Here is a 25,143-nt window from a genome sequence, read left to right on the forward strand (position 1 = left end):
GTTATATCTGTATATTATGTGCCAGACGGCGGGGCAGAATGCGTGTCCGATGTTATAGATTCACGATGGGGAGAAGCAAAAAGCGGAGGTCAGCGACTTGTCGGAGAGCTGAGGCTCCGAGAGATTCGATCGCGGTGATAAGCAAGGCGGTCGGGTTAACCGCGCGCCTGTTCTTGGCATTTTTACTACTGTGTTCAACCGTGCATGCTTTGAGACGAAAACCTATAATGTCTTTTGTGTAAAGCATGGCGAAGTAGTAATATCTAGTAGATATGAAGGAACAAAAAATCACGAGAAAATAGTGGATGCGAAAGAGATGCTCCAGGTTTACAAGGTATCCCCGACTGTTGACTATGAAGCTCTAACATAAAAAGTCTTCTCCTGCTTAGTAGTTTTAGTCATTCATACTAGGTTTACTACAGACAAAATCCTTTGTTTGAGTCTTTTGTAAACTTATAAGCTTGATGTTGAGCTCCATTCCTATTGGAATGACAATACGCAAATTGGTTTTGGTCAATGTTTTAAAAACGGAAGTATGTGTACATTTATGACGTTTGCGGACAACATTAGGAGGTACCTTTCAAGTACCTCCATAAATCTTGGAAACCGACATGACTGTCAATATTAAGACGAATCTACCATAAATAGCAATAAATTCGGGTAACTTCCCCGACTGTGTCCACTCCCTTGTATTCATTAATAAAGGGAAACCCCCCGGACCCTTGGTGGCAGCTCACCGAGAGTCTTGGCGTGGAGATTCTGCGTAATAGAAAATCGCTGTGACGCCCCCCATTCTACTCACCAAAACCACACTTCACGATGCAGATTCCATTACTTCGGCTACAATGCGGTATGTCTAGGCTTCCATTTCTATTATAAAACATCTCCACTAACAAATTCCTGCAGGCGTCAACAGCTACGACTGGGGTGAGCTCGAATCGATACCACTGAATGCCCCGCACTAAACTCCGTCATAGGCAAGGTCGGCGAGACCTCAGCTGCAGCTCGATATGCGGCCACAACAGCGGCCCAGGATTTCTCAATCGAGGCTGAGAAGCCCTATGCAGAGGTATGTGAGACATTTTGTGATTGATTCAAGCCAAACGGAGTTGGGATATTGACTATATTCACTCTAGTTGTGGATGGGCACCCACCCCTCCCTGCCCTCCAAGGATGTCGAAACCCAGCGCACTCTTCTCGATCTTGTCCAAGATAACCAGGCTCTGCTGTCCGCAGAGGTCAGCGAGCGTTATGCTGGTCGACTTCCTTTCCTCTTCAAGGTGCTTTCCATTGGCAAAGCCCTCAGCATCCAGGCCCACCCCAACAAGAAGCTGGCAGAGCAACTCCATGCCCGGGACCCTAAGAACTACCCCGGTATGCGAAATTTGGAACTGAAATGGCGATTTAATGAGATGCTAACACAACTCCTTTGACTGGCAGATGACAATCACAAGCCCGAGATGACCATTGCCATCACACCGTTCGAGGGACTGTGCGGCTTCCGCCCCCTCGCCGAGATCATCCACTTCCTGCAAGCAATCGAGCCACTTCGCACCTTGATTGGCGAGCAGGCCACCAGCGAATTCCAGAAAATCGTGAAAGACAATGAAGAGTCAGAAGACGAGGCTGTGGTACAGCGAAACAAGGACGCCCTGCGATCCCTGTTCACCTCGCTGATGGAGTCATCTTCGGAGAAGATCGAGGCTGCTTCAAAGGCACTGGTTGCATTGGCAGAGAGCTCGCCGGCGAGCTTCGGCAGCTTGTCTGAGGAAGTTGAGACAAATCCGAGTGACCCCGCCGAGCTGGCTGCCATCATTCAGCGCCTCAACGGACAATTCCCCAACGATATTGGCCTGTTCGTGTTCTTCTTCCTTAACTTCATCAAGCTCGAGCCCGGCGAGGCGATGTTCTTGAAGGCCGATGACATCCACGCCTATGTCTCCGGTGATATCATCGAGTGCATGGCTTCCTCTGACAACGTCGTGCGCGCCGGATTTACTCCCAAATTCAAGGATGTAGACACCCTGACCCAGATGTTGACCTACTCATACGCCCCCATCGAGGAGCAGAAGCTCCGTCCCGTGGACTACCCGTACACTGTATTCAATGCGACGGCGTACTCGAGTGCCTCATCCTCGCTCCTGTATGATCCCCCGATCGAGGAGTTCAGTGTGGTCAAGACCGATCTGAACCGCAAGGGTGCCAAGGCGACGTTTGATCCTATTGTTGGTCCTAGCATTTTGATCTGTACTCGTGGTCAGGGCACCATCACCATCGGACACAAGACCGAGGAAGTGAAGGAGGGTAATGTCTTTTTCGTTGGCGCTGACGCAGAGTGCATCATTCAGAATTCCGGCAGCGGTGAAGGCGAAGAGGATGTTTTCACAACATACAAGGCATTCTGTGAGCTGGACGGTGAGAACCCGGCCAACCAATGATAGCCTCTCATGTTCTAATATGCAATAGCTCCTGCTGGCCGTGCCAATCTGTAAGGCAAATAGGGGAGACCACTGAAATCACTACATAGTATGCAATGGAAATTGAAAGTAGTAATAATGCATGATGATTTGTTGAATATTCTTGAAAGTTGCAGGAAAGTTGCGGGCCAAATCGGTATTTCGGGATCCACTACCGAGCCTCGGCGGGTCCAGTTGAACGCCTGAAAATAATGCGGGGATCGCTATATTTGGACCTTGCCCCCAATTTCCTTCTTCCCTTCTTACAAAGTCCTACAAGGTCCAGTCTGTTACTGCTGTCTATAATTTAGTTCCATATAAACAAACCGATAATGTCTGGCACATTCAAAAGACTCGATGTCCCTGAGTTAGGGTTTTGGGAAAGGGCTGAACTACCCTTCTCCAACCTTTTGATCATGGCCAGTGCGCTTTACGCCTCTATCATAGCCCCATTCCGTGGAAACAGCTATCCCAAGAAGTTCAAGCATCATTTGATTGGGGTCATTGTACGCAATGATCCTCACTCTTCCCGACAGAGACAGTAGGTGTTTTTTGACAACAAGAAGTATGCGCGTACTGACATCTTACATCTAGATATGTCGACTTATCGACCCCAGAAGCATATGAATCAACCATGAAAAAACGGGGTCTCGTCCCAGAACAGGTTTCTCTGCCTCACAACGCAGACGGCTACTGGATCGGCAATAAGAACGCAAAGAATGTGCTTGTCTATTATCACGGTGAGACCTGATTCTCTCTCTATACCAGATCATGTCCGATCAAGTTTCAACCAGCAAGAGAAAAGCCCCCAAAAAAGCTTACATGACCCCATTGCAACAGGCGGCGGCTTCGCAATGGCCGCCCTCCCTTCGCACATCAACTTCTGGATCGACCTGATCCAAACCCTAAATGAAAATGGCCATGACATCGCTGTCTTTTTCTTACGCTACACACTGACCCCCTATGGCACATATCCAACTCAGCTTCGCCAAGCAGTCGGCGCTCTCCGCTACATTCTTGAGGATACTAACCGATCCCCCGCAGACGTAGTCATGGGCGGCGACTCCGCAGGCGGGAACCTAGCCATGGCTACCCTGCTGCACATCTCGCACCCGCACCCGGAAATCGAGCCCCTCAAGCTATCGACTCCTTTGGCGGGTGTCTTCGGCTTTGCGCCTTGGGTGAGTTTCAGTGCGGACTGGCCTTCCATGACTGAGAACGCTTATAAAGATATTGTTACCGTTTCCGCACTGGACAAATGGTCGGATATGTACTTGGCTGGGAAGAAGGGGGAGAGTGATAATTGGAGCGAGCCTAGCAAGGCACCCGTGGAGTGGTGGGCTGATGCCATGACGGAGAGAATCTTGATTCTGGCCGGTAGCGATGAGGTCTTGCTTTCGCCTATTGAGGCTTTTGTGAAGAACGTGAAGGTATGTTGATCCCTCTTCCCCACCATGGCTGTGTGTTCTTTCCTTTCCTTTGAAACTAATGTGGTTGTAGTCTGTCTTCCCCAATACTACCTTTATTGTTGGTGAAGACGAGTCTCATGATGCGCATCTTTATGTTGATGCTGGTGTCAAAGAGGGGACACAGACGGGCAATGAGCTGCGGCGATGGGTTGCGGCTCGTCTTTGATTCCGACGTTAGAAAGAACTAGTACATGGCTGGTATATCGCAGTTAGCAAACTAGGGAACGGACAGGACAGCGCTAATTATTCAGACTTGATTCCGCATTTTCGAGTATTATCAACCAATCCATGATACTCGTTTCCCTGGGAGAAATTAATCTTGGCAACGACTCAAATGTATGATTGCAACAACTTCAGAGGCAAAGACTGGGTACTGGTAGGGCTCGAGACACTGGTGCCCTCGATGCTACATAGTACTAGTAGTATTACAAGTAGTTGTAGGTACCTTGTTCATACGCCTCGTCGCGCAAGATATAATCAATTGATGATAATACCTCGATTGTCTGATCTTACAATCATCTTCATCTCTTTCCTTTCATCTCACCTTTCATCTTCCACCTTCCCCCTCCCCTCCAAACAATCTTGTCATTTGTTCGCGTGTCCTATGACAACACATCATGTCAGCCCATTCCTCTCTGAGCTTCACACAGACTTAGACACAGACGTCAGCAATATGTGATTTCCTAGTCCACGCTAAGACTTGTGATGAGCAGCACCTCTTAGGATGAACAAGATCGAATAGACTTGTTCGTATATTACTCGGTCGCCATAACCCCTTTGGCTCCCGTAACCTAAAGCAAGACTTGAGGAACTTGTAAATATTTTGGAGTAATAAGTAATATAGTGATGTTATCTCAAAATCCTATCGACTGATTCAGTCACAAATGTAAAGTGAAAACGGAAGTTTCCAGCATAGCACTAAGCAGAGGTCGTATCAACTCATAAACAAAGCAGGACATCAACACCCCGGCTTAAAAGAAAAGGCTCAACAAAATCAAACGGTGTATTCTTTTTGCAAGACTTAACCAAGGTTCCTAAAATTCAATACCTCCCAACCCTATTGGGAAACCTTGGCCGAGTACTTAGCCGCAGCGGTATCGAAGAAGGCACTCTTCTCTTGAATATCGGCGAGAAGGGCGTGTGATGGTTGAACCTGCTCAAGACGACTGCATGTCGGTGTTAGCATATCCCGGAATGAATACGGATGTAAGGGTGTCACATACGCCTCCAGATCTGCGCTTGGCTTCCCGGAGAGCACGTTCAGCACGATAGAGTTGGCAATCAACTCGGCGTCTTCGGGGTATCTCTCCAGTGCGGTAGTAAGGGCGGCTTCGGCCTCAGGCAAACGGCCCAGGTGGAGCTCTGCGACGGCCTGGCCGACGATGGAAAGCGGAGCGGCGGTGCTAGGGGCGGAGGCGAGTTCTTCGTAAACGTAGAAAGCGGACTGGTATTTCTCACCACCCTGTTCGTAAAAGTCGACAGATTAGCATCGCAAATATATGGCAATTGAGGCAGGTCTTGGGACCACGTACAACTCGCAGGCCAACCCACGACTCGGCCAGGTTGACTAGTAGCGAGTCCTGAGCCCAGCGCTTGGCAGCCAGGACCTCCTTAAGGGCAAGGTCGGCTCGGTTTTGTTGAAGGTGAATCTGGACAATCAAGGAAACACTAAGCCGCAAGATGTCAGGATATCAATTGATAAGGGGGTTACAATGCAGCATGCGAAAGCATCACTCACGCTTCCAGGTTACCCTGGTGCTGGGTCAGCAAGGCCAAGGCCTCCTCACTAAGATCCTGAGCCTGCAGAACCGTAGCAGCGAGAACCTCCACAGTCGCATTTTCCGGGTAGTTCTCGGCGAGCTCCTGGGCGAGTTGCAGGGCGGCACTGGTATTGCCCGAGACCTGCTGAGCCAGGGCCTTGACAGCGGCCAGGTCGGGGGTATCTTCTTGGCTGGAAACGGTGGCGAGCACCTCGGCGCTCTGGCCAAGGGCAATCTGGGCACGGAGCTTAAGAACACGAGCGGGGAGCTGGTTCTCGGGGGAGAGGGCGGCGGTCTCGAAGTCGATCACTTCTTGGTACTGGCCGGAGTGGAAGGCATTGTGGATGTTGAGGAGCTCTAAAAGACACATGAGTGAGCTAACAGGAGAAGGGGGGGTTTGGTGGATACTAACCGCCCTCTGCTGAAAATGGATCCATATTGTAGGGATATTGGGGATTAGAAATGGGGGGTTAATGCGGAGGATGCGGTGTTGATGTTCCTGGGCTGCGATTGCATGCTGGCGTTTATTGCGGGACGGGAAGGTCAGCCGAGGGCAAGTGGGCCGACCGCCTACCAAGGAGGAGAGAAGGCAGCAACTTCTAACTTGTTCCAAGTACTACTTCACAGAGCTGCGAGCCTGCGCCTGATCCCCATGATTTGGCTGTCAACCAATTACAAAAACACCTCAGGATCCTTGTTGGATTGACTGGCATTGAGTGTTGCTAAAAACGAAACGCCTCACTTGGGCGCGTAATATGTCCAACAATAGCCTAGGCCTGTCAGATGTGGACGTGACGCACTGCCACAGAGATCCATGAAGTTACCACACAACCATAGGCTACTATTCCTATGGCTAAGTCAAACATGGAAATATGTGTCTGTTAGGCTGAAACTCGTCTTCATTTTCAACATTTATCTCACTTGGGGCTAACCAAACCGAAGGCGCAATTTTGACACGTAGAATGTGGCTTCTGACGCGCCTTCCCCCAGCATAGTAGCCTGCCTGCCCTTGGATTCCGATTGGAGACCCTACCAACATATGCCTGTGCTATCTTGCATACTATCTACTAGTATATCCCTAATATCTCTTGTGGCAAAGAATCGTGAGGCCGATTCCAAGGTTTCCTTGCCGCAGTCAACATGGAAAACGCCTAACGAACAGAAGCAAGCCTTTCTAATTGGCAACAGATATGATGGAATTATTTGCCGTTTGCAAATTACAAAGCCTTTCAGAACAACCCCTATATTACTAAAGGAAGCCAGTTTTTAGTGTATCCTGGACTATATAAGAGGATCCTGTCCCCCTTCTAAAAATCGCGTATAAAGACCACACATGATCTCTGTGCAAGCTTTTGAGTCAGAACATCTAAGTTACTTCAACAACTACAACAACAGTCCGGCCTTCATCGTTTTAATCTCCATCTATCTCCGTCCATCTCCGTTCATCTCAGCCTCTATCCATCTCGGTATTCGTCTATCTCATTCGACCATGGCATACCGCGGAAGCTGGCGATCTCGGGGAAATATGAGCAACCGGGGAGGGCCCAACAGGTTCGGAAAGCAGACTCGGTCGCAAGCACCGTGCATGCACTTCCAGCGAGGCACGTGTCGTTATGGTAATAAGTGCAGATTTTCGCATGGCCAAGCTGCTGAATCCAAGTCATCACCAACCGAACATCACCCCACAGCTCATGATCTGCATGCTCGGAATCAGTACTTTGACTGGAAAAGACTTCTCAGACGTGGAATCATGAGGACTGACCTGTCTGAAATTGGAAACAAGGAGCTCTTTGAGTGCTGGGATGGGGCCCTCAAGATTCTTGAAGCAGATGGCAAAGAGAATCACCAGTTCCTCGCCAAAGACCTTGTGGATGACAACTTGCATGGACATGACATTATATTGGCCACTGCAGAAGAAGGCTATCTCGGGGACTTGAAGCCCATTTTCGCATACGACAAGCCGTTTCTCGAGGTGATCACGCATCCTTCTCTCCTGAACTGTCTTTCTGTCGACTCATTTGTCGGCACTCTATACGCATCTTTCGGTGGCACGAATGGCGATCGAGCAATCAGATATCTGAAAAGTGTCTGTCAGAATATGATGCGCAAAGGAGAAGAGAACAATGGAGATTCCTCAATGGTGACCTCTCTAGAAACGATGAAGCTAGTGTTGAATACTCTCTACCAGCTTTTGTCAAGGGTCCGACGCGTTCGATTTCACGATGACCTCCCCGCACTACTCGACCTTACCAGTGAACTAAGCTTTCGACTTACCGAAAAATGTCTGCCAGCCGACCTTGACGGCCTTAACAGCAGAATAGAGGTCATGCAAAGCTTGATTGCTAGTGCAAACCGCAATCTTGTCCCATCCGAGGTTACTACCAAACCTGCGCAGAAGGCCGAATCGATCCTCTCGTCTTTTCCAATGGATATGCAAATACCTGGCGGGAGACACGACAACGATTTTGCAGATATTTCCCAAATTCAGATATTTCCTACTCACGGAGAGATTGTGAGCGACAATGCAGAATATCTACCCTCCACCAACTTTCTTCAACCGCACTTCATTGCCGATCCTCTGCAAAGATACATTGACTCAACATTCCGACTTCTTCGCCATGATATCTTCGGCTCGGCCAAGGACGTCCTTCGAGATCTGATGCAGCAGGATAGTTTGTCCCGCATTCAATACTTCTCAGGTAAAGATACACAAGCGCATATCTATCAGAATGCACAAGTGCGGCAAATATTCATCAATGATAAAAACGAACTCGAAGCGATCGTATCTTTCTCAACTCCGCCCCAACTCCGCACAAAGACCACCAATGAGCAATGCAGATGGTGGCAGGACTCTAGTCGGCTGGAGGAAGGAAGCCTAGTATGCTTCTTAGTGTCCCAAGGAACTCACAGAAGGATAATTTTCCTCGAAGTCAGCGTGAAGAATGCTGCTAAAGACCGAAATCAACTGGATGTGAAAGAATGGCACAAGAGCTGTCTTGTTTCTGCAAAGTCTCCACCAAGTATCACCGTTAAGCTTGCGGCATGCCTAGAGAACGAACTCGTCTTCCTGGGCCAGCTATTCAGCGAAAAGGTGGTCGGTGTTCTGGCCGACTTCCACGGTTTGATTCCTGCCACATTTGCTCCCATCTTGAAGAACCTCCAGCGCATCCAAGCTGAAGGGGATTTGGCGTTCCGAAGATGGATCTTGCCAGGCCGCAAGAATGATCAAAATGGCCAAATTATACCCCCACCGGCATACGCGCGAAAACCAGGATTTATCTTCCCTCTGACTTCAATAGCCAGTTCTGGAGCTGAGGATATCGCATTGGACCCAAGCAGCCCTGGGAATATTGACATCTTGAAGCTGCAAGCTGAGACTGGTCTCGATCCTGGCCAGTGCCGGGGACTGATCGCGGCTCTTTCACGAGAGTATGCCCTCATTCAAGGCCCCCCGGGTACCGGAAAGTCCTATCTAGGGGTCAAGCTTGTTCAAGCGCTCCTTGAAATCAAGAAAAATGCAGATCTTGGTCCAATTCTTGTGATGTATGTACGAATTTTATCATCTCTTGCTTATTTACTGACGAAATTCCAGCTGCTATACCAACCATGCTTTAGATCAATTTTTGAAGCATCTTCTTGATGTCGACATCCAGAGAATTATACGCATAGGGGGTCGCAGTCAGGCCACAGAGCTTGAAAGCAAAAACCTTCGTGTTGTCAGCAAGGGAATCGAAAAGACAAGGGTAGAGTCGCAAACCCTCGGCATGTCCTACGGGGACCTTGAAGACTGCATGAGTAATGCTGGATATGCAATGAAACCCCTGCACCGGTCTCGGAATGGCCTGTCTTGGGATGCTATGGATAATTTCTTGTACCGTAAATGGCCCACCATGCACAGACAGCTCGTCCAACCGAACCCGGATGGATTTACCCCGGTGACTGAAGACAAGCTACTAAATTGGCTCGGAGTCAAATCAATGAATCCCAAAGAAGACGAAAACGATGGTGAAATTGACGATGTGCGCTTGGATGGCCTCATACGTGCTGCCAGGGAGGATATTCACAGTCTCTCGTTACCAGACCGCAAAATTCTTGCAAAAAGCTGGTTCAAAGAGTGGCAGGAAACTGGAACTGCCTCCCTCTTTGAGGCCCTTGATCGCGCCGCGGATATTCGCAAGGACATTAACGCAGTTCATAATGAGATCAACCGCCGAGCCTTGATTCAAGCGGATGTGGTAGGAATAACAACAACATCTCTTGCACGAAATATTGATACCCTCCGCTGCCTAGAAACAAAAGTTGTCATTTGCGAGGAAGCAGCTGAGGTCATGGAAGCCCACGTTGCTTCAGCCCTCATGCCAGGCGTCGAACACTTCATACAAATTGGAGATCATCGACAGCTGCGGCCACAGGTGAATAATCATGCACTTAGCCTTGAATCATCGACTGGAAAGTTATGGCAGTTAGACAGAAGCCAATTTGAGAGGCGCGCCGTCGGTGAACCGGGTCTGAATCCTGCTCCTGTTGCACAACTCGATGTGCAACGAAGAATGAGACCCGAGATCTCACAACTCATCAGGAGCGTCTATCCAAAACTGGAGGACCATGAAAGTGTGAAGTCTCTACCCAATGTTGTTGGCATGCGGAATAATCTATTTTGGTTAGATCATCGGTGCGATGAAGACTCAGCAGATGACGGGAGCCGTGTCAAGTCTCATAGCAATGAGTGGGAGGTTGATATGGCGACTGCTCTTGTCAGGCATCTTGTCCGACAGGGAGAATACAAGCCCACAGATATCGCCCTTTTGACTCCCTATACCGGGCAGTTGCGGAAACTCAGGACATCTCTAAGTAATGATTTCGAGATCTGTCTCAGCGAGCGAGACTTGCAAACCTTAGCTGCCGACGGATTTGAAAAGATTGAAGATGACAGTCCCAAAGAGAACACTCCCAAGGCTATCGAGAAGAAGGCCTTGCTACAGACACTCCGCCTTGCTACCGTCGACAACTTCCAGGGTGAAGAGGCAAAAGTCATCATTGTATCCCTGGTTCGCAGCAACAAAAAGCGCAAGGTCGGCTTCCTGCGGACTGAGAACCGCATCAACGTGCTCCTCAGTCGAGCCCAACACGGCATGTACCTCATTGGAAATGCTGAAACATATCTAAATGTCCCGATGTGGGCTGATGTGCACTCTCAACTCACGCGTGCGAATGCAGTCGGCACAGAATTGGCTCTATGTTGTCCTCGACACCCAGATACGTCTATCATCTGCTCTGAACCTCATGATTTTGAGAGGAAGAGTCCAGAAGGTGGGTGCAGTCTTCCGTGTACCCGTCGACTCGAGCCATGTGGTCATCAATGCCAGGCCAAGTGCCATTCGGTGGTTATGCACGACGGCTTTGCATGTGGGAAACCTTGTCCACGTATCCGATCGACCTGTGCCCACGAATGTCCGAAGCTTTGTGGTGATGATTGCGGCCCCTGCATGATCAAGATCAACGACGTCGAGCTTCCTTGCGGCCATATTAGAAAGTCAGTCTTTTGTCACCAAATGTCTAGCTTGGGTTCTCTCAAGTGCGATGTGAAGGTTGAAAAGGTTGGCCCTAAGTGTGGTCATAAAATCGAAATTGCCTGTTTCAGGGATATCACATCCCCAATGTTCCTTTGCCCGGAACCATGCACTGAAATTTTGACTTGTGGTCATAACTGCAGGGGCTCATGCGGGACCTGTCTCGTGGTAACTGGTGAAGGAAAAAAGACGTTTACGCACCCGAGTTGCAAAAAGCAGTGTGATCGTCCATACGGTGTTTGCAATCATCGATGTGCTAGAGAATGTCATAGTGGGGAAAGCTGCGGTGTCTGTCAGGCAAAGTGCGAGGTAAGTTCCATGAGAATAAATCATGCTGTCGTTTTTCGAAATTGCTCATCATATTTTCCACAGGTTCGATGCTCACACTCAAAATGCGACTCAACATGCGGAAAAGCATGCGCACCATGCATTGAGAGATGCACCTGGTCGTGTAACCACCAAGGGTCTTGCTCAATGCCTTGTGCAGCTCCTTGCGATCGACTTCCTTGTGACGAGAGATGCACCAAGGTTCTTGAATGCGGCCACCAATGCCCAAGCCTCTGCGGAGAAGATTGCCCGAAGGGTCTGTGTCAAGAGTGCGGGGACAAGGCAGATGCCCGTGTAGATTTCATTGAATGGAAAACCTACGCTGAAATCAACCTCAATGAAACTCCTATCATTGTCCTTGGATGTGGCCATTTCTTTACGAGCGAGTCAGTCGATGGAATGGTTGGCCTTAATGAAGTCTATACGAGAGATAAAGATGGCAAATTCGATGGCCTCCAAGATTTCTCTTCTTCTCTTGCGAGCACCACACCCTCATGCCCAGACTGCAAAGTGCCCATTCGCCAGTTCGTGACCAGGCGCTACAATCGCGTTATTAACCGTGCTGTCATGGATGAGACTTGGAAGCGCTTCCTCACCAAGGGCCGCACCGAGCTTCAGGGTCTTGAAACCCGCTTGAATGAAATTGCAGAGAATCTCACTTCCACAAAAGTGAAAACAGGACAAAAATCCTTGACAGAACGGTGGAAGGCTTGTTTAGCGCTTGGAAAGGAGGCCAGTGCCCTTATGAAAACCATGGACGCCGAGAACCAGCCAATCAAACGGCTTAGGGATGCAATCACCATTTATAAGAAGTCACCAAGTGACGAGATAGCCTCCCTTTCAGCCCGAACGGAGGCGATGAAAATAACGAAACGAGGATCTAACAATCAAATCAGCCTCGGCGCGCGACTTATCTATCACAGAGCCGAAGAACTCATGTGGAGCGACTTTGTTGAAGTGATGGAGTCAAGGAGTGATTTTGCTGCGTCATCGACACCGACGGGCGAAAAACTACTAAAAAGATTGTCCCGGATGTTGTGTGATTTCCGAGATTTGATAAGTCAAGCCAACAAGGGAAGTCTCTCCCGCATAGCGATCACGGCGACAATCTCATTCGCAAAGATCGTCCAGCTAGTTGCGTGGTATCACCGGATTCATCCGGGTGTGACAAAAGACAAGGCAGATCTTCAAGACAAGCTTACAGGCCTGGAGACTCTCGAAGAGCGCACTGAAGCCACTCGTCAACTTCTCAGTGATGCTTTGGAACTTTGCCAAAAATTGGGAAATTGCCCCGAGCTCCAAGACAAGGTACAAGAGATGGCACGCCTGTTTGAGGGGCCAAGATATGAGACAGTCACTTTGGAAGAGCTTCAATCTATCAAGACGGCTATGGTCAGTGGGAGAGGAGGAATCGCGACTCATTCTAGACACTGGTACAATTGCGCCAATGGACATCCGGTAAGTTGGATTCCTACCTATCTCTCCAATTTGTCCCCCATTACCCGTGTAGAACAAACGAGCTAATTGGTCATTCCTTCAGTTTGCTATTGGAGAATGCGGCATGCCGATGGAGCAAGCTAGATGTCCCGAGTGTGGAGCTCCTATTGGAGGTTCTTCTCACCGAGCTGTTGAGGGTGTATCTCGAGCGCTGCAGATGGAGTAGAGGTATCTTCAGAACTGAAGTCGTTTTGATTGGGCGATGGCAACATACACCTACTTAAAAGCTTTCAAAACATTCAACTTTCGACAGGGGGGCTTTCAAAAAACTTGAAATATACATTATGTTGCATTTTTGTTCACGATGTTGATGAGACTATCTACATTAATAGCACTTGAGCGAAATTTGGTATTAAACATTTGAATCTGATATCAGCATTCGACGCCATCCTTTCCGCTCTGTATTTACAAGTCTACGGGTGGGTCTTGCATCATCACTTGTTCCGACTGACTACTTGGAATCAATTCCCACTCTCTTCCTGCACAAGGAGTAATATTCAAGCATTTCTGAAATATGCCGTACATATACATAGTAACTATCTCCAAGTATCTACCACTGTTTGGACGACCCCTGAGCACACCGAGGGAACAGTGTAATTGCGGTTGGGATCACTTTCCCAAACCACTGTCCCGTCCGTCTCCACCATTATGAACTTGTACTCAAAGCTAGTCCCCGGAGGCAAACTTACTTCCAAGTACCACTCCGGATTGGAAGAGGTGTATTTTGATGCCGAGAGTTCCAGAGCGTCTGAGGTATCCCAGGACCCAAACTCGGAGATGGAGCCGCTAAGATAAATCTCCTCACCATAGGTGGTTGTCACTATTTCTTCAAAAATGATTGAGACCTCTGATGCAGCGGTACATGTAGCTGTGCTCGTCGAAGTCGTAGTTGAGGCCGTACTGGTAGCAGTTGTAGTTGTAGAAGTCGTGGTGGTTCCACCACAGAGATCGCTGTCTTCGATTGAAGATGCGGGTAAAAATACCCTGGGCAGTCCAGACTCCATGGGCACAGCTATGTCGCCACTCGAGTCCACTGTCACAGACGTGCAGCTGTAGGCTTCGATGAGCTCAACTCCAGAATCATATCCACTGCCACTCAGCGTAAGAGTGTAGGATGATCCGTCTGCGCCTAAATTGCTCAGCACAGTGATAACCTGTAGACCAGACGTTCCTTTGCGCATAGCAATGGTATTGTCATCGGTGTAGAATGGGTCGTTCGCGTATGTGATGTAATCGTCGTCCAGCGATATGGCCAGTTTGCGGATGGCGTTGGTCGTGGCGATCCAAGTATAGAGCTCTGCAGTTGTTGCGTATTCGGACAACCATGTGGCTTCACGGTTGTAGGGAACATCACCACCGCTGTAATGCTGCTCTTGTCCCGCATAAACAATTGGGATCCCATCAGAAAAGAAGATGAACGAGGCAACATTCTTGGCTTGAGAGTAGTCCGAGGTGTAGCTAAGTGATGTTAGTATAAATTTGAAGAATAGATCTGTCACGATATGTTATCTTACTATGCAAATCGAGGATTGTCGTGGTTCTCAATGAAGTTTCCTAGCAGCGTCGGATCAGAGCAGTCATCTGCGACTGATTTAATCATATCGTAGAGATCGCTGATGCTGCCGCTGCTAGATTCGAAGGCGTACAGGAGTTGATAGTATCTAGATTCATTCGTTAATTATAACGTAATGGCTGTTTCTCGGATTTAAGGTGTCTCTTACATCGGGTAGTTAAGAATCCCATCCAGATAGTCCTGATACGGGCAGTCCAAGGATGGATCACCGTCGTCAACTTCACCCACACAGTAGACGCCAGCAGCACTCTGGTAAGCCGGGAAGAAGGATGGCTGAACTTCAAGGACGCTATCGATGCGTAGTCCGTCGACTGAATCTCAGGTATTAGGATTTTGCAATAAAATTACCCTAATGAACATCTCACCTGAATAATTAGCCACCAAGTCGGCCACCCAGGCATACCAAATATCCTGAACAACTGTTTGCGTGGTGTTCAGATCCGGCAAAGAGACAATGGTGTCCCCCTCCCAGCAATCCTGCACCATCTCGATGTCAGTGTAATCAGTGATGAGACAGTAGGAATGGAAGTACGAGGACGAGTCGAAGGGATCAAAGACACTATAGTCTACGTCATCCCCATCACCATCATATCCCTAATCAATGTCAATTCAATGTTATTTTCTTAGCCCCACATGTACTCATCAAACGAGATTAGGAGGACTAACCATATGATTAGGAACAACATCGAGCATCAAATACATACCCCGCGCATGAACGGCATCCGAGAGCGCGAGAAGGTCATCGGCGGTCCCGAAATTAGAATTGACATCGTATCTGTATCGTCAGTGAAATTCAAAGACAGGGCTGAATAGACAGCGCTCACATCTTTTGTTGCCAGTATCCATGGTAGGCCTCTCCATCCTCTGTATCTTCGGAGAGCTGTTCAGTGATGGGCGAAATCCAGATGGCCGTGAAGCCCATTCCTTGGATATAATCAAGCTAACAATTAGTATGGTGAATATGTTTTGTTTTCAAATTTCAAACTCACATGATTGACGACACCTTGCCAGCTGCCTCCGCAGTAGATCTATACAGTCAGAATATGCAGTTGAATTGAGGGCATATTGTCTACCTGATCGCCAGTGTCACACGTCGCGGTAGTGGAGTTGTCAGTTCGACCAAAGCGATCTGTCAGAAGTTGGTAAATAGATTGTGTGCGCCATTCTGCAGCGGAAAGAGCAATAGTTCTCCCGATGAAGAGGGCAGTCGTCACAATGGGTTTGAATATCATAATGAATCGATTGAAGACCCCGAATTGTGGGGATTCGCGCTGAGTGTGTTCTTCATGGTAGGTACTATCCTTATATTCCCGTAGGAAAGGAAACAAAACTCGGAAACGGGCAGCCTTGGAAAAAAATCACATGAAAGTCGGTATTTCTCTCTCGGGATTTGAAATGATCACAATTAGGCCAATCCATCGCGCTCTACTGCGCCCGTTGGACTCATGGCGGGGATATACCGGAGAAGCTTATTCCGTACAAGCATTCCAAGGTTCTAGAAACATGCTTGGAGCCTCGCTTAATATCATATAAAACCTCTTTTAACCCCTCGGTTAAATTGAATCTTCCATCTGTATGGCTGCATGTCCGATAACTGGCCGCAGTGGCCGGTCGTAGACAGCATCGTTTCGTCAGCGCCGCATTCCAGCTGAGGGGTAAAGCCCCTGGAATTTCTTCAGCGGTCCAAGTGACCTGCATCTTGCACGGAAACTCCCTTCGCCTACGGGACACAAGCTTAAGTGGCTGTCAGGGGCGTTCGAAGTAAGAGCGATGATTGGCAAGCATGGGCCGCCAAGCAGGGAATCGTTGCGCAAGCGTTTTTGTGGGGCGTTTTGTGGGGGAAGTGGGGCTTTTTCTATACGCTCTTCCCTACGCGTTCTACACTGACTATGTGTAGTTTATGAAACATTAGTTTTGCGCAAGCAATGATTGCAGTATAAATACTTATATCTAGCAGTGCTTTTCATCCAGCAGAGACAGCCGACTTAAACAGCAATCTGTCAGAATGGCTCTTCCGTTTGCTTTCTTCTCTTCTCTGCTGGTGACGGCATCTGCCCTCAACATTGCACCTCGCGCCACCACCAGCTTGGACACCTGGTTGGCCTCAGAGACAACGGTTGCCCTTGATGTTATACAAGAAAACATCGGGTCTGCCGGTGCATTTGCTGAATCCGCGAGCAGCGGCGTTGTTATCGCCAGTCCAAGTACCGATGACCCGGACTGTACGTATTGAACCCGCTCAGTTCATCCCGTGATTGTCTGACACAGCTTGATAGATTTCTATACTTGGACCCGGGACTCTGCTCTCACCATGAAGGTTCTAGTTGACCTCTTTCGCAATGGCGAGTCGAGCTTGCAGGGCATCATCGAGGATTACATCGATGCACAAGCCTATCTGCAGACCGTATCCAACCCGTCTGGTGACTTGACCACGGGCGGATTAGGTGAGCCGCATTTTAACGTGGACTTGACGGCCTATACAGGCTCCTGGGGTCGGCCCCAACGTGATGGGCCCGCTCTCAGAGCAACTGCACTCATGGACTTTGGCGAGTGGTTAAATGTATGGCATATCTGCTCTTATATGACAAAGAATGATTCCACTATGGCTTAAGAAGCTAAACCTTCTAGGCAAACGGCTACGAAGCGTACGCTGCTGAAATTATCTGGCCCATTGTGCGCAACGATCTCTCATACGTCGCGCAATACTGGAACGAAACAGGATATGGTGAGAACGCCAATAGTCTTTTAGTATATGAAAGAATACTGACCAGTTAGACCTATGGGAGGAGGTTGATGGGTCTTCCTTTTTCACTATCGCAGTTCAACACCGCGCTCTTGTGGAGGGTATTGCATTTTCTTCGGCTGTTGGCTCCTCATGCACCTATTGTGAATCCCAGGCCCCCGAAATTCTTTGCTACCTGCAGTCCTTTTGGTTGGGCGATTATATTCTGGCCAACTTTGATGAGAGCAGCCGTACTGGAAAAGACGTCAACACTATTCTGGGCAGTATCCATACTTTTGATCCCGAAGCCGGTTGCGACGACACAACCTTCCAGCCATGCTCATCGCGCGCCCTTGCCAACCATAAGGTGGTGGTAGACTCCTTCCGCGACTTATTTACCATCAATGATGATGCAGCCGAGGGCACTGCCTGTGCCATTGGGCGCTATCCCGAAGACACGTATTATGACGGTAATCCATGGTTCCTTTGTACTATGGCAGCCGCGGAATTGCTCTATGATGCACTCTACCAGTGGAACAATAACGCGGAGATTGTGATTGATTCTACCTCACTGGATTTCTTCACCGACTTATATAGTTCTGCTGCTACAGGAACCTACTCTTCCTCAAGCTCTGAGTACACTTCCATTGTGGATGCCGTCAAAACATACGCAGACGGATTCCTCAGCATTGTGGTACGTCCGACCGGAACAAAAAAGAAATGCTGCAATGTGCTAATACCATTATAGCAAGATCATGCATTGACAAATGGCTCTATGTCGGAGCAATTTGATAAAGCTGATGGCGATGAGCTGTCTGCCCGGGATTTGACCTGGTCGTATGCCGCATTGTTGACGGCTAACATGCGCCGTAACTCTGTTGTTCCTCCTTCCTGGGGCGAGACATCGGCCAGCAGCGTGCCAGCAACTTGCGTTGCAACCTCTGCAACGGGTCTTTACAGCACAGCCACAGATACGGCGTGGCCGGCCACATTGACAGGTGGTAGTACTGAAACTACTTCCACTACAGCAAAAACTACATCTTCTGCTTCTTCCGGCACTACAACCACTACCTCCACCACCACCAAGAGTACCAGCACTACTACAACAGCTTGCACCACCCCTACGAGTGTCGCTGTCACGTTCGATCTTATTGCGACAACAGAGTATGGTCAGAACATGTATATATCTGGCTCCATCAGCGCCCTCGGTGACTGGGATACCAGTGATGCTATAGCATTGAGTGCAGCTGATTACACATCTTCAGACAATCTCTGGTTTGTGACTATTGATTTCACTGCGGGTGAGTCGTTTGAATACAAGTACATCCTCGTTGAGAGTGATGGGACTGTGGTCTGGGCGGATGGTGATAACGAATCATATACCGTTCCTGCTGTTTGTGGAGAAACAACTGTCACTGTTGATGATACTTGGGATAGTTAGGCCACATGGAAATTGCAAAGTGCGAGAAGAGCAGAGCTGGTGTGAACCATTTGGTTAAATTGAGCACTTTGGATACAAGCAGGAATGGATACTATTGACATGTGCACACTCTGGTGGTAAAACGAAGACCGTATCAGGGGTTGTTTTTTATCTTTGTTTTGAACGACCTTCGTTCAAGAAAATGAGTCAACGATTCATGTGAGAAGTCTGAAATTTTCCGAGGGGTCCACTTTAGCCATCTCGATCCAGATGTCTACTCATCGACCGTCGAACTTTCCACTGCCGGGGAGTACTGTACTTCGCACTGCGTGAAACTTGGAAAGAGATCGGCGAAGCTCCAAGACCCACTGGAAAATGAGCACCCGGGAGAATCAACCCAATAATCCCTGAGGCTATCACTCTGTCCACCTAGATTCGGATCTACAGGACACTTTAAAATTCCTCCCCGGGCGTATGATCCACCTGAACAGCTTCTTTTTTCTCATGTGAGGCAAATCTCCTGCATAAATGTTACCTCCTGTATAAATATATACCCGTCCGTGGATGTTTCGTAATTTGATGATCTGCTTCCAATATTTCAATACGATACTCAAGTGCTTGGTATACCAGGTTCCTAGTAGAAATTCAAATGTTTTGTTCCAGCATCCCTTGAGCCAAAAAACTGATATTTCTTGGCATGGGAATATGATTAATAGAAGGAAATGAGAATAGATTTCGATTTATTCTATATCTTGTGCCTTGTTCTCCGCTCAAATTAAAACATTTGAAAACAAAATAAGGTCATATACATAAGTTTTTTCCATAACGTACTAGTAGGAAGTTGGCGTACGGGATTCCGGACTCCGGGACTCCGCAAACTTCCGTACCTTCGGTTACAGAAAACTATACTCCCTATCCGTACTAGCTTGTAAGGCAAGAAGTTGGAATGAACCATGTGGAATCCACATGGACACTAGCCAAAGCTCCATATATCGTACCAAAGTAGATTGAAGTGGGGGCGCAAGGACTACCATTTAATCCACTTGCACCAATAGTGGGGTCTAGAGCGCTGGATCTCAGGATCTTTCTTAGCATCGGTGGACCTGCCCAGGTGTGGATCCGGTTCATGAGTGAAACACGGCAAGTTTTTGACTTAGGGTTTTTCCAGATGTCGGCATATAGCGCTCCAGGGCTGGGTTGTGGGCACTTGGTGGTTTAAGCGCAGAAAACCGTTCGTGAATCAGAATTTTCAAAATGCTTGGAAGCCCACAATTCCTTCAGTCAGTTGGAACTACTGGCCAATACGGTAGACCTAGCCAGTGGGTTTGTCTCTGCGGCATCTACGCTAACAACACCGACGCAACGCCAAGGAGAGCGCGCTTGCCAGCCTCTCAAGACTCAATATCTTGACTAAAAATTCCGGATAGTCCGTACATATAGTCCGTTTATCCGCTCCTTAAAATCTCCGCTATGACACTATGACATATGGATGCCCCACATCTAGATGACTGCATGGCAGTTTTAGGACAACGGCTTTGTTTCAAAAAGATGAAAATATAACGGCATGAATCATGTAGGATCAAGTGGACTTGGATCTTCAAATGATGCGTGGAAAATGGGGCAGAGAAGTGCGTTGTGGGTGAGTAACTTACGTATACCAACCCACTTCCAAGGTGATATCAGCTCCGTGGGGTGTTTCGCCTTTGTACGGAGTACTCCATAGCAAAAGCTAGTGGAAAAACCCCGAAAACCCCGAAACCCCTCACAAAGCTCGCAGTGGGCTCCCCTTACTTGAGAAACTCGCTGTATCTGGCAATTAGACTCGTAGATCCCGTATTATTGATCACATTTGAGCCGTATAAACATTGGAGTTGGAATCCATCCAGATGTGCGTGGATGTATCCATCTTCACCTAGAATGTCCAGAAAATTTGAACAAGACATCACAGTAGACAGGCATAATTTTGATTCCCACGTATATCAATCATAGTTCTGCTATGCACATGCATTAAAATTCTAAAGCCAGCCAATGATGTAGGAGACACTTTAAGTCGTTTCTAAACTAATTCTGCAGTTGTGAAACTTGAATTTCTTGGCATGGACTTAATATCCTATGCGGATGTGGGCTTTCTTAGGGCAACATATTGATCTTTGTGTCAAGTGCTGGTATGATCGCCATCTTGCTTAGGAATGCGCGAAGCGTTGTTCTAGAAAGAATTGGGCTTAAGTCCCCTTGGAGGCATTAGCTGAGCCGCGTTGATCTAGAAAGGTAATTTTCAGGGTCGATCGTTAGCTTAGGGTCAGTGCACGGGAGGGGGTCGCTCCGCAAATCTCCACCAAAGCCCCGCACTGTTTCGTGCCTGCAGTAGTGTTCAGCCATAACTATACTATACCACCGTCACGAGGCCAGAGCATGAACTACTATACGGGGTCTTTACTGTCTAGCTCGCTTTTGAATTCGATGGCGGTTTCTACCTACTTTTAGTCTATGTTTTTAGTGTCGAATCTGTCGATACTTGGTCCAGGCGGGGGTTCGCCATCGACGGCTCGGCATAATTGACTGAATTCTCCTGACATTGCGGGGCTTTGTTATACGCCACTTCATAATCCTACTGCATTTTGACAAACTGAATCGTGGACTTATAGAGATTCAACAGGGAAATCTCCGCACCTCCGATGGTGTACTCGATATAACAAATACTCGCAAAGCATTCGTGATATTTGAGAGGACTTCGAATGTTGGCTTGCGACTTCGAGTGTACTAGTATTGTTATCGGATCCTAGTTCTTCCTGTTTTTCTCTAGCTCTTGGGGGTTTGTTGTACGTACTAGCATTGATTTCTAGAAGCTGGCAAGCCTCTAACTAGATCCCTGATTTCCGTTTGCCTGTAATAATCACAAGCCGTGAATGGCATATTGTGACACGTCAGGTGACGCCCACCTGGGTTTTCGTCTTTTGCTCTCCCTGTTTTTTTCCTTTTTTCTATCTATCCTTCATTCACCTGGGCATCTATCTCTTACTCTATTGACTGTCTCATGCTCTCCCCTTCCTCCTGGGTGGCGGTCCTGTCTTTTCTATACATATTCATTGTTTCTCAATTTTCTCGAATCCTTCTGGAGCCAGTTATTCCTCTTGCCTCGCTTCAAGCATTGCATAACTAAACAGTATATGCAAACGAGCTTGAGTGTTACCTAAGAGGCACTTACTATAATTTGGGCTTCATTCTTCCATTCCTTTGGCACAAATCCCTGTCATCAATTTCGGAATCAGAATAAAGGTGCTTGTTGTCGAGCCCACCACTACCTTCCCACCTGATGCCATAGAAAGCTTTGTCTTGTTTTGCATTGAAGATGGGTGCCGAGCTACCGGTGTCTGGACCGGAGTCCATTGAAGTCCCACTACCTGACGAGCAGAAGTCCACGAAGAAAACTACAGAGTTCCTCAAGAATCGGGTGTATATACCAGGGCGAGTTTCACCACATCCACCGCTCACACCCCTTCCATTGAGGAACTTTCACCAGCAAACTCAGCGGTCACTTCCGGATCCAGGCTCACCGAGCAATAATATCAACCACCACCCCAGATACTTAATTCCGCGAGGTCCTCTAACAATCGGAACTCAGTGTCCGAACAAGGACCCTTCGCCATCAACGGACTCTCAAAGCAGCGGCAACGGCTCAAGTTCCATATTATCTCTACCAACACCACCTGTCGCATCATTCACACGTCCCCATGCTACCACACCTCAGAATACTTCTACAAACCAAATATCCTGCGCCAGCCCTACCAGCACGGTTGACCTGAGGTCTCGCACATCAATCGCAACCGAGTATCTTTTCAGACAGTCTACCACCTCATCGTCTGTTCTTCACCTTTCTGATATCCCACCATTCCCACCACCATGGTGCCCGCCACCCTCGCAGATCCCTCCGGTGCCGCAGGATGATCCGCGTCTACGAGCCGCTGGTCTCGTGTCGCCACTCAAAACATCTCATGATGCAATCCAAGAACCACCCGTCTCCAGCTTCCCACAAAATAGCCTCAATCCCCGCTGGACTCGAGTATCCCTTGCCTCGAGCCAGGCTATCCCGTCCAGCTGGGGTAATGATTACCAACGTCACAGCTCAATGTCAAGGGATACTAATTTCGAGAAGGGAGACAACGCAACGATACGCACAATCTGCAAGTTCCATCCTGCCTCTATATTCTCAAATCTGGACAGCCCAACATTACCCCATGAACAACCCCCCTTCAATCGGGATTCCACTGCCCTTGCAACTCCGTCTCCACCAGATGCTTCAGCAAGAAACTTTGTTTCCTCCGCGTTGAGCGAATCTGAACAGGACATGCATCCAAAGAACCCCTCCATGCCACGAGGGAACAATACCCAAAAACAAGACGAAGAAGTGTTTACCGAATCACTGGAGAAAGAGATGGACTGCCTACCCCGAGCTTTTCCGACTATCAGTGACAAGAAACCCAATGACCTCGAGCCTCCCCGGTCGGATTCGAGAGCTGGGCGTAGTTCTAGGGCTCATAGCACTCCCCTGAGCCTGATTGATTTGATCCGAAGTGCTACTGAAATGGCTTCAACCGTGGACCATGGTAGGAGTACCAGTCGAATTAATCTTTCTGCAATGAGCAATCACTCTGAATTCCGCGCCGCAAGTGAGTTTTGTTCACTCCGCCCCCCATCAATTTATGTCAGTAGAGGCAAAATCTAACAGTTCGTTCTAGGTAATTCCCGCCGTCACTCTGGGTCAATCTCTGATATTCTATCCGAGTTTCCACAGCCTGGCTTATCAGAATCCAAGAGCCGTTGGTTCTTGCCTGTGTCTCTTTGGCGTTCTAACCGCAATGCCGATCTAGAGAAATATCACGTCTCAAGTGGTACGCCAGCTAAAAAACGTTTTCTGGGCCTGTCACGGAGGTGGCTCATCATCATCTGCGTCTTGATTTTACTCATAATTGTCCTTGCAATTTTACTTCCTGTTCTTCTGGCCGCCCAGTCCAAGGATTCCAGCGCCAAGTCCTGCGAGAGTACTACGCCCTGCAAGCACGGAGGGGTCAGTGTTTCGAGTGCGAGCGGGTGTTCCTGCATCTGCACTAATGGTTACACTGGATCCCAATGCGCGATTGTCGGTGATAGTAGCTGTGTGACATCTGATCTCTCAGAGTCAAAGAACGCTACGATGGGTAGTTTACTCCCGAGCGTCTTTGCCGACTCACAAACTAAATTCGAAATACCTCTCCATGAAGCAACGATCATGGCTCTGTTTAGCACGAACAATGTCTCATGCAAGACTGAGAATACCCTCGTGTCTTTCAGTGGGGCGGAGTCAAGCAGTGAATCTCGCAAATCTCGCCGATCGATTGGGCTACCTATCGACGGTGAAAAAGTTGGAAAGGTTCCAAATTCCGAGGCTACTAATGTTGCCTCTCGGTCTTTGGCTAGCATGGAGGGCATATTTTACGACGACTCGGACGCCAAAAATACAACAGTCACAAATCCCCTGGAAACTGAGTCCACGACAAACACCACTATCTTGTCCGAAGTGATGGAATTCTGTCAAATAGCTGTACTCTTTTTTCTCGAGGAGACAAGCTCGCTTGATTCCGCCGTCAGTGCCAAGGAAAGTATTCAGTCGTACCTGGTTGAATACTATGCTAGCGCGACATCATTGGAAGTGCTGGGTATGTATGATCTAGATTTTGAGAACAAGACAATCACGTTGCCCAACGGTACAATTATAGGAGGATGAATTTATGTCACATATTGAACATCAAAAAGAAGGGAGGGAAGAAGAAAATTTGTGTATATGCTGCACGGCTTGTATGTAAGATTATGTATCTGATAACGAAGACCTTATTTCAAGGAATGCTCTCAAATTTCGCATGTTTTTTGAATTCATAACTCATTAAGCATGATGGGCCTTGTAAAGAAGAATGGAAATATGACTTAAATGTCCTATTTAATGTTTCAATGTTGGCGCTATACCATTCGAAACTTGGGTTCGCCTCAAGTGCTTACAAGCCTTTTCTCCGGACTTAATTGGCGAGGCAAAACGTCTCGCTCCCGCGCATTTTCGTTCTCGTTTTCGCTCTCGGTCGGCTTTTGCTCCCGGAATTCATCAATGGTCTCTAGTATGGGGCTTTCCTCCTCTTCCGAAGAATGGACTTTTCCAAGGGCAATTTGATTTTGTTTTTTACATTGTTATTGAAAGTAAAGTAGCGCGGGATAATTTTAATCTTCAATTGGGTAGTTTCGGACTCGTTCTCGCTTTCGCTTACTTTGGACATACTAAGAGTAAAGACCTGAGACCTGTAACCTGTTTGTTGTGCTTTTTTCT

The 25,143-nt window shown here is 48.1% G+C and overlaps 7 protein-coding genes across 7 annotated transcripts; 5 read left to right on the forward strand and 2 right to left on the reverse strand.

Annotated features, from left to right (window-relative positions):
- Positions 1-819: 819 nt before the first annotated feature.
- On the forward strand, positions 820-2,438 carry pmi1 (mannose-6-phosphate isomerase pmi1; the record flags this gene model as incomplete). Its single annotated transcript, XM_057170996.1, has 4 exons — positions 820-850; positions 933-1,069; positions 1,137-1,374; positions 1,441-2,438. The coding sequence occupies 4 exons, from the start codon at positions 820-822 to the stop codon at positions 2,436-2,438; spliced, it is 1,404 nt and encodes a 467-aa protein (XP_057015717.1).
- An 872-nt stretch (positions 2,439-3,310) lies between these two features.
- Positions 3,311-4,091, forward strand: N7466_011608 (putative 6-hexanolactone hydrolase; the record flags this gene model as incomplete). The annotated part of the gene is made up of 2 exons (XM_057170997.1): positions 3,311-3,886; positions 3,957-4,091. The coding sequence occupies 2 exons, from the start codon at positions 3,311-3,313 to the stop codon at positions 4,089-4,091; spliced, it is 711 nt and encodes a 236-aa protein (XP_057015718.1).
- Positions 4,092-4,982: 891 nt separating this feature from the next.
- N7466_011609 (putative Coatomer subunit epsilon) lies at positions 4,983-6,122 on the reverse strand (the record flags this gene model as incomplete). Its single annotated transcript, XM_057170998.1, has 5 exons — positions 4,983-5,091; positions 5,149-5,387; positions 5,458-5,593; positions 5,664-6,042; positions 6,098-6,122. 5 exons carry the CDS (start codon positions 6,120-6,122, stop codon positions 4,983-4,985), a joined length of 888 nt encoding a protein of 295 aa, XP_057015719.1.
- A 1,052-nt stretch (positions 6,123-7,174) lies between these two features.
- N7466_011610 (uncharacterized protein) lies at positions 7,175-13,245 on the forward strand (the record flags this gene model as incomplete). Its single annotated transcript, XM_057170999.1, has 4 exons — positions 7,175-9,228; positions 9,278-11,218; positions 11,966-13,040; positions 13,123-13,245. The coding sequence occupies 4 exons, from the start codon at positions 7,175-7,177 to the stop codon at positions 13,243-13,245; spliced, it is 5,193 nt and encodes a 1,730-aa protein (XP_057015720.1).
- Positions 13,246-13,615: 370 nt separating this feature from the next.
- Positions 13,616-15,884, reverse strand: N7466_011611 (alpha-amylase; the record flags this gene model as incomplete). The annotated part of the gene is made up of 8 exons (XM_057171000.1): positions 13,616-14,537; positions 14,594-14,740; positions 14,801-14,963; positions 15,018-15,246; positions 15,319-15,427; positions 15,477-15,592; positions 15,642-15,680; positions 15,726-15,884. The coding sequence occupies 8 exons, from the start codon at positions 15,882-15,884 to the stop codon at positions 13,616-13,618; spliced, it is 1,884 nt and encodes a 627-aa protein (XP_057015721.1).
- Positions 15,885-16,657: 773 nt separating this feature from the next.
- On the forward strand, positions 16,658-18,815 carry N7466_011612 (uncharacterized protein; the record flags this gene model as incomplete). The annotated part of the gene is made up of 5 exons (XM_057171001.1): positions 16,658-16,874; positions 16,929-17,212; positions 17,281-17,377; positions 17,428-18,068; positions 18,123-18,815. 5 exons carry the CDS (start codon positions 16,658-16,660, stop codon positions 18,813-18,815), a joined length of 1,932 nt encoding a protein of 643 aa, XP_057015722.1.
- A 3,328-nt stretch (positions 18,816-22,143) lies between these two features.
- N7466_011613 (calcium-binding EGF-like domain-containing protein) lies at positions 22,144-24,555 on the forward strand (the record flags this gene model as incomplete). Its single annotated transcript, XM_057171002.1, has 2 exons — positions 22,144-23,461; positions 23,531-24,555. 2 exons carry the CDS (start codon positions 22,144-22,146, stop codon positions 24,553-24,555), a joined length of 2,343 nt encoding a protein of 780 aa, XP_057015723.1.
- Positions 24,556-25,143: the final 588 nt, after the last annotated feature.

The sequence above is a fragment of the Penicillium verhagenii genome (assembly GCF_028828195.1).
Source record: "Penicillium verhagenii strain IBT 33310 chromosome Unknown utg000013l_segment0_segment0, whole genome shotgun sequence".
In the NCBI taxonomy this organism is placed as follows: Eukaryota; Fungi; Ascomycota; class Eurotiomycetes; order Eurotiales; family Aspergillaceae; genus Penicillium; species Penicillium verhagenii.